The sequence below is a fragment of the Xyrauchen texanus genome, chromosome 10 (assembly GCF_025860055.1).
Source record: "Xyrauchen texanus isolate HMW12.3.18 chromosome 10, RBS_HiC_50CHRs, whole genome shotgun sequence".
In the NCBI taxonomy this organism is placed as follows: domain Eukaryota; kingdom Metazoa; phylum Chordata; class Actinopteri; order Cypriniformes; family Catostomidae; genus Xyrauchen; species Xyrauchen texanus.
The window spans coordinates 22,932,840-22,947,888 of record NC_068285.1 but is presented as its reverse complement, the minus strand read 5'-3'; the positions used below and the strand labels follow the sequence as shown (position 1 = coordinate 22,947,888).

Here is a 15,049-nt window from a genome sequence, read left to right as displayed (position 1 = left end):
CAGTGGAGTATGGCCCTCTAAAGAGCCCGGTGATGGATCCAGAGGAGAAATGACGATGTACCAGAGCTATTAGTTGATGCTTAGAGGAACTTATCTCTGAGGGAGATTGAGAAGAAATTGAGAATGGAGAAACAAACATATTATGTCAGCAATTACAATAGCATCTCAAGGGTATGAGTAATGGTAAGCCGATAGTCCTTCTTAATAATAGTGTATAACTAGACTCATGAAAATTTAGATATTGACATTATTGTTTTTAATGTTAATAAATAAAAGTAAATTCATAGTTTCAACAGAATATGTTGCTTTTCGTCATTTGGTTTTTGAACTACTGAATATTTTAATTTATGCAGGGAAACACACTGAGAGCTTCTTTCTGAAATTTGGTTGATTTTACATGGAAAGTCCCAATGTTATGCCAATAATATAATTTGTAATTGACAAATTTGTATTAACAAAATATAGGCAATTTCACATGTGGTCTCAAACGTTTTGACCCTCCAGTATATCATACAGGCCTGAAATGAATTAATACTATTCCAGATCCTGTCCTTTTATCATCCAGTTATCACAGAGTGTAGCATGCTTTCCAATAAAAAAATAAAAAAAATTAGTTAATGTAAAAAATTAACAAAGAGTAAATTGAGTATTTTGGTAAAATTTTCATTGTGTTCTTTAGTTTGAACTAGATAACTTTTCTGAAATGCTGGTTAAATGTAACAAATACATTTGGTTTGTTATCTTTGGATTAATGTTTTTATTTTTGTTATGACTGGCAGAGATTAAAATTGAGAATAAAAACGAATGTGTAATAATCAAGTTATCCTACACCATTTACAACAGGAATAATAGACAATTAACAGCAAATAATCATAAAATGATACAATAATTGAGTGCATAATTTAATAATTTAAGAAAAAATATAATAAATCATTTTTAAATGTAATCTGTTACAAAACATATGCTTTTAAACTACAATTATCTGTTTGTCTGCCTTCATATAAGAAAACAGGTGCAAAATAACCCCAAAAATTACCATATTTATATCTTAATTATAATTTCAATTTTCAAGCACACCTGCACTAAGGTTGCTTTAACCCTGCACTCTGGGTAACAGCAGCTTACTGACAGGGTGACCTGCCCAAAATGCAGAGGTACTTGGAGCACAAACCAACTCCAGTAAATAACCAGGGCAATCTGGCCAATCAGAAGACACCAAAACTGCAGCAGAGAAAGTGAAGCTCATCCTTTATTAAAGACATCAATTACGCATTGCCGGAGCACTCTGGGCTACCTGTGGTTCTTTTTTAGGAGTTCCCACTGTCTCCAGGCTTTGAATAATCCAATAAGATGTAATCATTGAATGGCTGTGACACAGAACTGCATGAAACAGACGTCAGGACACTGCGTAAATGAATTTGGCATTACTAGTAGTTAACACAATGAGGTGAGGGGTTCAGCCGCCTAATCCAAATTCACGAAAAGGTCAGCTAAGCACAAGTTCGCAAAACAAATTAATTATACACAAGACAGATTAATGCGTAACTCAATAGTTGATTAAGCGATGAGGCAGGTTTATTCTTAGATTGGGTCTCGGATGAATGCACAGCGCAAACAAGGAGCAGCGAAGCTCTTTGGATTCACATCTATGTATCAGCACCCTCAGATGTTCGCCGTGCTTTGTTTAAGCAGCAATCAGAACTGGAGAAGGACCGGCTCATCTACATAACATGCATATTCAAATCAGACTCTCCGGCTTTGTTTAAAGACACTCTGACATCCCATTGCTAGCTGCTAAAAGATTGTCTTGAATAAATCACTGTAAACAATGTGTTAACATGTCATTGCAGTGTGCCTGAAACCCCGTATCACCCTGCCCTTGCCTTACATCAGAGGAAATCTTGCGAGCACTTAACTAATTCTTCATGGGGAAAACTTGGAACATGGCAATTTTCCAATGCTCCATCCACTGCTAAATGACACTGATGGATCTCAAAACCATACTTTCCAAATTAGATGTAATTAAAAACTTGGCTCAAGTTGAATTTATTATCACAAAGTGAAGAGGAAGGGCATTTAGGGTGATCAATACTCATGTTCATTTCCTCTAAGAGCTGCTAGGACCGTAAGTATGCAATAGATTTTCCCTTTTAACAAATGTAGCATGGTGTTCGGAGGAGAAACAAAAATGTGGTAATAATTACCCATCTTTTACCTATCATCACAAGCAAACGGGTTGACAAGGCTGGAGGGAATAAATCAATAGACTAATTTGAGCACAATCAATAAACTGCAGAGGGGAATTATTATGATGACCAGTGTTGGGTAATGTTACTTTTAAAAGTAACTCGTTAGAATACCACGTTACTCCTTAAAAAGTAACTTAATTCATTTAAAAAGTAAATTTTTATGGAAAGTTAAGCATTACTTTACATTTGCGTTATTTTTGCTTTACTTTTTCTCACAGCGACTTTCTCTTCTCCTATGCATTCCATACGAATAAGCCATGCATTGCACACAAGAGACATTGCAAGTCATGCTAGCTACTGTACAACACTCATGTCAAAATAACATTTTATGAAAGTAGGTCTTCACATCATATTTATAATAAAGAATCAATAACATGAATATGATTTATTTTTTCCATCAAAATGGCAACCAATATGAATAATGAATAATAACCACTGTCTTACCTAATGCAGCAAAGTCCAACACTTGAACCTGTATCATATACAGTACACTGGCAGCCAAATGTGTCACGAACCCCGCTCCCTCGCTCCGCCCCCTTGAGCTCGTACGCTCTTTTTCCTCCCTCGGGCTTCCACGCCCGTTTTGCTCGTTCGAGCTTGCACGCTCGTTTTTGCTCCTACGAGCTCACATGCTCATAGACTGTCTCCCCCCCCCGGGCACACATGCGCTCCGCGAGCGTACTCGCACGCTTCCCGCTCTCATCCAGAACATTATGACCACCTGCACTCGTCCCAATCACCACGTTATTGTTTACACCTGCACTCGTCACTATATATTACACACGCATTCGTTTCTCCAGTGTTGGTTATTGTATTTAGTTTCCCGTGTCCTTGCCCCCCGCTAGTCTCGCCTAGTTCTGATACTCCTCTTGTTTACCCCCTTAGCTTGCCAGCTCCCCTTGTTCCCCTGTCGTTGATCCCGCTAGTCCCGTCATAGTTGTTAACTGTTTTCCCGGCTTCGACCTCCCGCTCTCGTTGACCACTCTCTCCCGGATTTGCCCCTTCCTTCCTCTTGATTCCCCGGCTCCGACATCACGCTCCCCTTTGACGCCTCTTCACTGGATTTGCCCCTGTTTGTACTTTTGCCTGCACTGCTATTAAATAAAAGCAGTTTCCTCCGACATTGTGACTGTCTCATCTTGTGTGTGTGTGTGCGGGTGACAAAATGTTTGGAATATTGTAAAAATGTTGCCCTTATGGAACGAAATTGGCACATTTATTCACCAAAGTGGCATTCAACAATGATCACAATGCATAGTCAGGACATTAATAATGTGAAAGTTTACTATTACAATTTGAAAAAAAACAAAACAAATTCAGAACTTCTTAAACTACTTCAAAGTGTTCTCAACCAAAAATCCTCCATGTGCCAGATCTTTGTCATTCTAGCTGTCAGTTTGTCATCAATTTGGGGTGACCCATGCTTCATGTAGCACTTGCCATAGATGTAGCAGTCTTGTTGGGCACTTCTCACACACCTTAAAATCAATGGGGTTAAGATCTATAACACTCTTTTCCAATTATCCAAATGTCTGTTTCTTTGCCCACTTTAACCTTTTTTTGTTTTTGTTTATCTATTTAAAAAAATGGCTTTATCTTTGCTATTCTTCCCATAAGGGCTGCACCCCTGTGTCTTCTCTTCACTGTTGCACATGAAACTGGTGTTGAGCGGGTAGAATTCAACGAAGCTGTCAGCTGAGGACATGTGAGGCATTTATTTCTCAAACTAGTCCCTGAGGTACTTATCCTCTTGTTTAGCTCTACAGCTGGGCCTTCCACATCTCTTTCTGTCCTTGTTAGAGCCACTTGATCTTTGTATGAAATCTTCCACTTTTTGCCAATTTCAAGCATTGTGCAGCCTTCATTCTCAAAACAATGATTGACTGACAAATTTCTAAAGAAAGCTGTTTTTTGGCCATGCCAGTCTATTGCAAAATGTGACAACTCAAAAACAAACACAAAGACAATATTAAGCTTAATTTAACAAACCAAATAGCTTTCAACTGTGTTTGATATAATGGCAAGTGATTTTCTAGTACAAAATTTGTACTTAGCATGATTAGTAATTTAGCATGATTACTCAAGTATAAGGTGTTGGAGTGATGGCTGCTGGAAATGGGGCCTGTCTTTTTTTAACAAAATTTTTTTAGAAACTAAAACATTTTCTCTATATACACAATCGATGTAGAACATTGCTCGGAACTACTGATCCAAAGTCAGCTAGTCTTATCCCAGTCTCCCAGTTGAGCTGTAACATGGAGCAGTTAGGCTGCATAAGTCAGTGAATTGTGCGAGTATTTCACCCTGTGTATCATGTCGTGGCCAGTGGAAGACTAGTCTTATAATCCCTCTGCTTAATCGCATTTACAGATTTTTTTAATGCAGTGTGTATCAACACATGAATCAACGTGTTTCACTCAACCGAATGTTAATAACCGAATAGCTAATGCGCATGCACATTAATAGTATTGCAGTAATTAATAGTTCATTAACAGGCGATGTCTGTATCTTAAAAGTTATTGGCTCTTTTACCTGCATGGGGGGACTTCCTTTCTACATCCATTGACAGTTAGGTGCTAGAGCTTCTTGGTTGGGCGTTCCAGTTTCTCCCATTCACTTAAATAGAAGTGACTCTCTGCTAAATAGTTTCTAGCCTCACGCTCTATACAACCACAATGCCCATCATGCACTATGTCTCCTTCCTGAAGTTTGCACACTTTTACTCCTGAAATCTCGCAATACAGGGAAAGTAGAGGTGTCCAAAATAACATGTTACTTTATTTAAAAAATAACTCAGATATTATGGTCTAAAATAAAAAATAAAAACATATTGTGTTGCTTTACTCATTACTAGAAAAAGCAATCTGATTACGTAACATGCGGTACTTTCAACACATTACCCCCAAAACTGATGATGACATAGCCTGTAGGCAATAATAGATGCTTCCAGTTTGACTAATGATTGCTTCCACAAATTACAGCTCAAAATATATGAAGCACATGCACGACAATAACACTGTATGGCTTGCTGTTAAAGGGACAGTTCACCCAAAAATTACAATTCTGTCATCGTTTACTCACCCTTGTGTTATTCCAAACACTTAGTCACCATTCACTTTCACTGCATATCGTTTCCATTCAATGAATGTGAATGGTGACTGATGCTATCATTCTGCCTAAAATCTCCTTTTGCGTTCCTTGGTAAAAAGAAAGTCATTCAAAATGAACGTAAGAAAATAATGGATAATTGTCATTGTTCAGTGTACTATCCCTTTCAAAACATGCAATAATGCATTTGTAAAGCAATTAAGACCCATTTTGCACGTTTGACAACATTGTGTTACAAAGCTGAGACCACGGATGGGGCAATGATTCATTCAAAATGGCAATGGGATTAACCAAGTATTTGACAGGGAGTTTAACTGCTACAATTTGCGTTCAACAAAACAACACAAGACAAATGGCCATGGAAACCATGAAAACCAGCGTGCAAGGCATTTGGACTCACCATATTGTCGGCGGCTCGGACCCCTCCACCTCCAAGTAGTCATACTTTTCCTCCGTCTGGAAGTCTGTAAAAATGATGGAGATGGTGTCTCCGGGATCAGCAAGTATGGTCCACGTACAGTCCGCACTATTGTAATATTCACTTGGGAAATTGGGACTCGAAATGATGCCACTTGAACCCCTCAGAGTATCACCACATGTGTCCTCAGCTGTCAATCAAACACGAAAAGATTTCTGTTAGGAATCGGCCTTTAATTTATTTACATACTGTATGTATACAGCAGAAAATGACAGCTGAGCCTTTTGGAGTAAATTGAGGCCAATTAAATTTGCATGCCAAATTATTGTATATATTTTACATATATACATTGTGAGCCAATTTATGTTAAGGATTTGGCCAGCACATTGTTTAGAGCTAAGCTTTCTGTTATTGTAATTTTTTTTATATTAGGTATTTAAGAGAGCCATGCCATGCACTGTCCATTAATCCAGGACACACAACTTTCTAAACAGGTTCACTTTAAGAGTGTCCCATGATTCCTTTTATCATGTTTTAGAGAGGTAGTGGCTCTTCCAGGGAGCTTGTGGCCCTCTCTCGTCTCAGATTTAAAATGGGCTCCGTCAATACAAGGCTTTCAGAAAAAAAACAAGGTCCCAGCTGCATTTCAACATAGACTCAGAGCTCAGCTCTGGTCCCTTCTGTTAATAGGTCTCCAATTAAAATTGACAGCAATCTTTTGAATATACCAATCGCAAATTGTAATTTAGTCTTTTTGAAATCGAGATGCAATAGAACTATGTACAGATAAAGACACATGGACTATTCTGTGCAAACATGATAAATTATATACAAATAATTTATACAAAACAAGCATCCACTCATATGTACATGCAGTCATGGCACTGGGCCATGCCATGGATGTACATATAGTGTGTACACAAATAAATAGAAAGCAATGCTTTGAGCAGGAGAATCACTTTTAGCTGGGATATAAACATTCTAACAGTTGCAAATATCATGGCAACTGGGAGAGTTACATTAAAACAATTAGGGAGAGACAAATTGACATGTACAGTGCAGAAGCCATGCCAATGCACAAACATGCAAACTTGTGTACATTGAGAACATACATACAGTATACATTACATGCATTCACAGGCAGAGATATAGGCTACTATGAAGTACACATGAAACCACAAAGAAAAGGAGATAAGTGAACTTCTAAATTTTTTGATATCATCCTTCATAAATCAAATATAAACCAACCTATAGCCATTATATTAATTAATTACTGCAATAAACAAACAAACAAAAACATAAAGGCAATCTGGATATTAACATTGATATTACTGTAGACTTTCCCCAAGCCATTAGAGTCTGGAAATGTTTTAGCACACCCACAGGGGTAGAAAAATCAATAAGTTGTTTGATGTAATCTCTCTCTCGCTCTCTCTCTCTCTCTCTCTCTCTCTCATTTCCGGTGCACGTTGGGTGCGTTTGGGTGTGTGTGGAGATTCGTAAGGGGAGAAGGGTGACTGTTATTTACTTTATTTATTTATTTATTTTTTTTCATCTTTAAGATTTGGAGTATATCAGTTGGTTAGGTAAATTTGAGTAAAGTTTTTGGGACGGTGTTAGGATGGCGTCGTTCCCGAACGGGGGAGAGCCACCGCCACCTGTGTCTCTGCGTAATGGAATCAGGTGTGTTCCTGCGCCAGGTGTGGAGGTGGAAGATGTGCTAGTTGCGGTCGGAGAGCAGATCGGCTTTGAGAACATTTCTTCGGCTTCGAGGATGAACAAGGCCGTTGTGATTTTTGTAAAGGAGGAAGAGGTAGCTAATTGTCTCATTATCAACGGAATCGCGGTAAGTGGTGATTTTATTAATGTTTCACCGCTGGTTACCCCGACGACACGCATAACTATCTCGAACGTGCCCCCATTCATTCAAAATGACGAGATTGAGCGAGGATTAGTTCGTTATGGAAAGTTTGCTAGCGCAATTAAAATGGTTCCACTTCGCTGTAAAAATGCAGCATTAAAGCATGTTATGTCATTTAGGAGGCAGGCGTTCATGTTTTTGAATGAGCCGGAATTGGATATTTCTTTTAGAGTGTGGCATGAAGGAAGGGCGTACATGGTGTATGCAAACTCTGGAAGCATGAAGTGTTTTGAGTGTGGAGATGTGGGCCATAAAAGGATGGCGTGTCCACATAAAGCTCAGAACAGTGAGGAGACTGCAGGCCCTAGTGATGCTCTTGATGTAGCAAATAGATCTGAGATCGCAAAACAGTCTCATGCTGGAGAGACGAGTGATGGTCAAGCTCAAAGTGCTAAACAAACTGATGTTGTTGTTGTTGTTGATGATGATGGTGGTGGTGATGATGATGATGATGATGGCAATGAGTCTAGTGAGAAAGGTGAAAAATCTGTTTTGTCTGAACAAAATAAAAAGGCTGAAGTTAATGGAACTGTGGATAATGAAGTGGCAGGGACATCTGGATGTGTTGTAATGTATGAGGATAAAGATATAAGGGATGATGATTCAATCTCTGATATTTCTGAGATAGGTTCACAGGTTTTGGATGATACATACACATTGCAGGAGATTAACAACTTTTTGGATACAACATTTGGAAAAGTAGTGGAAGTTACCGATTTTTTTCCAGACACGGATAAATTCATTGGGTCAGTGTTGTTGCTATAGAAAACCGTCAGTTACGAAGCCTTGGGAAAAAAAAGAGATATTGTCTGAAGAAAATGATAACAAGGTTAAGGAAGGATAAAATGCATGCTTTGAAAAAGTAAAATGAAGAAGCTGCACATGGTGATTTCTAAACTTTGTGTGTCATATTTGTACCTGTCCTGTCTCTTTTATTTCTTTTTTCTTATGGGGCTTTTAAGGGTGGGCTCCTTGAATATAAATGGAGGTAGAGATAGAACAAAACTGGCAATGGTTTCAGAGTTTCTTCAAATGAATCGGGTTGATGTAGCTTTTTTACAAGAAACCCATACTCATACTGACAATGAAAATGAATGGAGCATGTGGTGGGAAGGGAAGCTCACTTTAAGTCATGGGACAAATAACAGTGCAGGGGTAGCCATATTATTTTCAAAAAATATCAATGTTAATATTTTAGCTATAGATGAGGTCATAAAAGGTAGACTGTTGTTAAATAGATTGAGGTTGGAGGAATGGTATTTGTGTTAATTCATGTTTATGCCCCAAACAATGGGTCGGAGAGGATGGAATTTTTTATGAAAATGACGAGGTTAATTAAGACAATTGCACCACAGACTTTATCGATAGAAATGGTGAAGAGCCACATTTTCAATCAAGTATGATGTTGACAAAAGTTTTAAATGAATTTGAATTACTAGATGTGTGGAGAATGGTTAATAAAAGAGCTAGACAATATACTTTGATTAAAGTAAATGATAATAGAGTCAGTGGTGCAAGATTAGATAGATTTTATTTGGGTAAAGTATGGAGTAATCGGGTGACGAATGCTTCTATATTACCTAATGGGTTTTCAGACCATCACATGGTTATTTTTTATTTGAATTTTAAAAATATGTCAAAACCTATTTATTACTGGCATTTTAATGTTAAATTGCTACAAGACATACATTTTTGTGATTCTTTTAAATTGTTTTGGAAGAACTGGAAAACGAAGAAAGATTTGTTTGAGAATCTCAGTCAGTGGTGGGATGTAGGTAAAGTGAATATAAGGATTTTGTGTCAGAATTATTCATCTCATATTGGATCGGTGGTGAAGGAAACTGTGAAAAGACTACAAAGGGAAATTGAACTTTTAGAGCTGGACATTTTTAATAATAATGAACTTGTGCATGATGATGCTCTTCGAAGGAAAAATAAAGAACTTGGGACTTTTTTACAAGAACAAGTAAAGACAGCATTAATAAGGGCAAGATTTTGCTCTATTAAAGACATGGACACCCCTAGCGCATATTTTTTCAATCTTGAAAAGAAAAGTACAATGCAGAAGCAAATGTTTCATCTTCGTCGTCATGATGGTTCTATAACAAATGATCCTGTGGAAATAAGGAAGATGTCTGTGGATTTCTATTCCCAACTATATGCTTCTGAAAACTGTAACTGTGAAAGCGCTGAGGATCTACTTGGTGATCTACCGAAGATTGAGGGTGAACAGAAAAAGACTTTGGATGATAACATTACTTTTCAAGAACTTACAGAGGCAATGCAGCAGTTGTCCATGGGTAGATCACCAGGAATTGATGGATTGTCTACTGAATTCTACCAACGTTTTTGGGATATTTTAGGAGAAGACTTTTACGAGGTACTGTCTGAATGTTGTCAAAGTAAAATACTTCCCATAAGTTGTAGTCGGGCAGTATTATCATTACTTCCAAAAAAAGGAGATCTGGGACTTTTAAAAAATTGGAGACCAGTGTCATTGTTGTGTGTTGACTATAAAATATTCTCAAAATGTTTGGCTAATAGATTAAAGTGTTATCTGGGCTTATTGGTGCAGAAGGATCAGACATACTGCATTCCTGAAAGATCTATAATGGACAATATTTCATTATTACGCGATGTTATTGAAATAAGTCAGGTAAATAATTATGAAATTGGGGTTCTTTCTCTAGATCAGGAGAAAGCATTTGATAGAGTTGACCATGGGTATCTCTATAATGTTTACAGCATTTTGGTTTTGGTGATAAATTTATTTCATATATTCAGTTGTTGTATTCCAATGCATTTGTTCTTGTAAAAGCTGGCGGTGGTTTGAGTGCACCAATACCTGTTTCTAGAGGAATTAGGCAAGGCTTTCCACTTTCAGGACAGTTATATAGCCTTGTCATTGAACCTCTCTTGTGTAGGTTAAGGAGAAATCTCAATGGGGTCTTAATTCCAAATAGAGACATAAGTTCTATGGTGTCCGTATCATCTTATGCTGATGACGTTACTGTTTTTATTACAGGCCAGGATGATGTTACAGCTTTAACTAAGAGCATTGAGCAATATGAGAAGGCATCCTCAGCTAGATTAAACTGGGGAAAAAGTGAGAGTTTCCTTATTGGACAGTGGATGGGGAAAAGACCTCCGCAGCTTCCTGGTGGTGTGAAATGGGGTAGGGAAGGGCTGAAAGTTTTAGGTGTATATTTAGGGAATAATCAATTTCAGATGAAGAATTGGGAGGGAATGCTGGAGAAAGTGATTGCCCGATTGTCTAAATGGAAATGGCTATTACCGCAGTTGTCGTATAGAGGGCGAGTTTTGGTTATTAATAACCTAACTGCCTCTACACTGTGGCACAGGTTTATTGTCATGGAGCCACCTGATGAACTGATCTGCCGTATACAAAGAGCATTGGTGGACTTCTTCTGGAGTGGGCAGCACTGGATCCGGGCAGCAGCGCTGTATTTACCTGTCTAGGAAGGTGGCCAGGGGTTGGTGGACGTGAGGAGTCGTATCAGTGCTTTCAGGATACAAGCTGCACAGAGACTCCTATATCATAGGGACTTGACTTGGGCCCAAACTGCTTGTGCTTTGCTACAGAGAGCTGGAGGACTGGGTTTGGATAAACATTTATTCCTAATAAAACTGGAGGAGGTGAGCTTGTCTGAGCTTACACCGTTTTACAAATCTATGTTGAAGGTCTGGAGAACTGTTTTTAAAGTAGAGCGGGACATTGATTCTCAAGGACACTGGGTTACTGAAGAACCTTTGCTTTTTAATCCAATGATCCAGACAAGGATGTTATCTTCTGTGAGTATACGAACATGCTTACTAAAGAATAATATTGTAAAATTGGGACACCTCTTGGACAACAATGGATGGAGATCAGCAGAGACTCTCAGAGAGGTGACAGGATTACGGTCACTAAGACTTACAGCAAAACTGATAATGTAATACCAAGCAGTTACAGAGAGATCATCACAAGGAAGGAAACCGATGACAAAGGATTCCCGAAGTTAAAAATAGCTCCTGCAAGTAAGGAAGATTTGGAAGGTGTGGATGCCTGTTCAATTTTGTCTTTTGAGGTTCCTCAAATAGAACTCTTCGAGTCTACATCAAAGAAGGCCATTTATCACATCACGTGAAGTTTATACACCAGAAATCACTCAGGAGAGTAAAAGCCTCTGGGTGGCCAGAACTGTTGACACCAAAGTTCCTCGTGAGGGACAGATGGAGAGCACTGTATAAACCTCCAGTGGAGAAGCGAACAGCTGATCTACAATGGAGGATTATTCACAGGGCAATAGCTACAGACAGACATGTGGCACACTTGAATCCAGCAGTGGGTGGGGAATGTAGGTTTTGTGGAGAAGAGGAAGATTTGGAACATTTGTTTTTAAGATGTGAAAGACTACAGAATCTTTTTAATCTTCTTAAGAAATGGTTCAAGAAATTTAACAAGGATTTTTTGGATAAAGTGTTCATTGGAGGGTTAAAGTATGGATTTTTGATGAGGAGAAAAATTTGTTTATTAAGTTATCTGATTGGGACTGCAAAATTGGCAGTGTAGAAGACTAGGAAGAACAAAGGCTTACAATTTGCATCCACGGATCCTGAAGTTATGTTTAGGAAATTAGTGGAAGGAAGGCTTAAAGTGGAGTACGCATATTATAATATTGTAAATGATGTCAGGAGTTTTATTGAAATATGGTGTGTTAATGATGTTTTATGCACTATTTATGAGGATGTGATGGTTCTGAATTTTAAATTTTTATGCTCTAATTTTAATTTAGAATAAGTATATGTATTTATGTATGTATGTATTTTTGAAATGTAAAAATTAAAGAATTTTGAACCTCTCTCTCTCTCTCTCTCTCTCTTTTAGTTTTTTTCCTAAACAGCAATAAAAGTTTTTTTTAAGTAACTTGTTTTTTGATCTTTATGTAAAAGTTATCAATGTTATAACCTTAGTTATCTCAAATGTTTCCTCTAGAGTTTTAAAAGAGATAAAAATTGTGGTCTGATTTACCAAGATGTGAAAGTCTGACATCAAAAGTCTGAGAAATCAAAATATATAACATTCTAACGATCAAAAACCAGTAGGTTAAATACCGGCTAATGGATTCCCTGCTGATGTCTCCAAGGTTCTGTCACAGTGTCTCTGTTTGATAGTAGTTCTAGCCAATGCAGAACTTGGAGACATTGCTGAAACCCTGCATGTAATCAACACTGTCACAACCATTTAATCCCACCAGTTACAATTTTGACCAGGGCCTAAAAGGAGTTTTGATGTATTTCAGAGTTGTCAATTGTAAATGACAGTGCAGACATTTTTGCATGATTGGTGGAAATAGTCACAAGACCAAAGCTATTTAATTCCACTGTGCTCCTGGAAAGATTGTCTGTCAAAACTAAAAAAAAAGTGGTGTGGGGGAGCTCTTCAGAACTCCTGACCTGATATTTAGATACACTATTCAATAAATATATTTGTTTGACAGGGAAGCTGTGCGCAAACAGGAATATATATTATTTTTCAAAAATTAAAAAAAAAGGGCACTTTCTCTGCAGGAATAAAAAGGGCAGGTGCTCAAGCCCCTTTTGATGTCTATGTGTGCACGTGCCTGCTTAAGAGAATGTATCAATTAGCTCTCCATTTAATCTAATTTTTGTCAAGGAGAAACAGTAGAGATATTAAAGCAGTTTCATTTGTGATGTTTCTTTTCTAAACCACACACACACACACATACACACACACACACACACACACACACACATGTTGTGTTTCCATGTTTTATGGGGACTTTCCATAGACATAATGGTTTTTATACTGTACAAACTTTATATTCTATCCCCTAAACCTAACCCTACCCCTAAACCTAACCCTCACAGAAAACTTTCTGCATTTTTACATTTTCAAAAAACATAATTTAGTATGATTTATAAGCTGTTTTCCTCATGGGGACTGACAAAATGTCCCCACAAGGTCAAAAATTTCGGGTTTTACTATCCTTATGGGGACATTTGGTCCCCACAAAGTGATAAATACACGCTCACACACACACACACACACACACACACACACACACACACAAACACAACAATATTAATGTCACTGAGCATGTGATTGGCAGTCTCATAAAAAATCCATTACATGAAAGGAACTCAAGAGACAAAACGGACAAAGGTGTGTGTGCTTCTATGTATGCGTGTGCTTTTAAGCATGTGTGAGAGAATGCATTTCTCCCCTTTGTTTGCACTGAATGTGCCTCGGTCTACCTCTCGCTTAGGTAACAAGATAAGAATTGCATGTTTTAATTGTACAGCTCTTAAACATTTCATAACTGTATGTAAATGAACTGTTACTTAATGCCTATGTCTGTGTTAAAAAATATCCTAGTACATTTTTGGGCAGCCTTTGGTGTGTTGCTTACTGTGTATACACTTATAAGCCCACAAAAATATTGTTAAAATTTAGAACATCAGACAGAATAGCTTGTTCTTAAATGATACAAGAGAATAGATATTAAGGCAGCTCGGCCTTGACATTTGTATTGTAATGTGGACCCATGAACTGTGGGGCTATGATAGATTCCCTCAGGCAAATATTTGTGTCAGTCATTTGTAAATCAATTCTGCATTTCCATGCATTTCTCACCATCAAGCCCACTTCAAATGTTGAGTAGCAAGCCCTGAATTTAATTCAAAATGGAATAATAATGCATAGGGTCAAAACAGAAAACCCACATTTTGTCATTCTGCAGTTGTTCAGGGCATGCAGTCAATATGGCCTCAAATAATCCATATTTTTAAAGGCACCCAGTTATAAATATGAGGTCAAATGTACAGTTGAGATATATGCATGCCTTGTCCTTTACAATAAAAATAGCTCTCTCTATAGCCACTTTGTAGATACATTCATGAACAAGTACCAAGTATGTTGGATTTAAGAATAATATTTTTGTCTTTGAATGGACTATAATCACACCGGGTTCAAAAAGACTAAATGCCAGGAATTCTAAATAAAATAAAATGAAATAATAATAATAATAATAATAATAATAATAATAATAATAATAATAATAATAATAATAATAATGTCATTCTCTGAAACAAATTAGATAATTAAATAAATTGTTCAGCATCTGGACAATTTAAAAATCACATAAATAAATGACAGATCACTGCAGCATAATATTTTGCAGTCTGTTTGAAGGAGTGCAAATAAATCAGTTTCCACAAATATGGAAAACCTGGAAATATCAGGGAATTATAAATTGTGTTTTACAGACCTGAAAAAGTGTATGGCTTTTGAGATTTGTAGTTTTATTTTTTATTTTTTCTCTGCTCTAA

The 15,049-nt window shown here is 37.4% G+C and overlaps 1 protein-coding gene across 1 annotated transcript in view; it reads right to left on the bottom strand.

The window, feature by feature from the left end:
• LOC127650893 (CUB and sushi domain-containing protein 3-like) overlaps positions 1-15,049 on the bottom strand; it is a 686,283-nt gene that overhangs the window by 366,153 nt on the left and 305,081 nt on the right. The window contains exon 5 of the mRNA XM_052136534.1: positions 5,758-5,965. Within this exon, the coding sequence (XP_051992494.1) occupies positions 5,758-5,965 (208 nt within the window). The remainder of the gene's footprint in view (positions 1-5,757; positions 5,966-15,049) is intronic.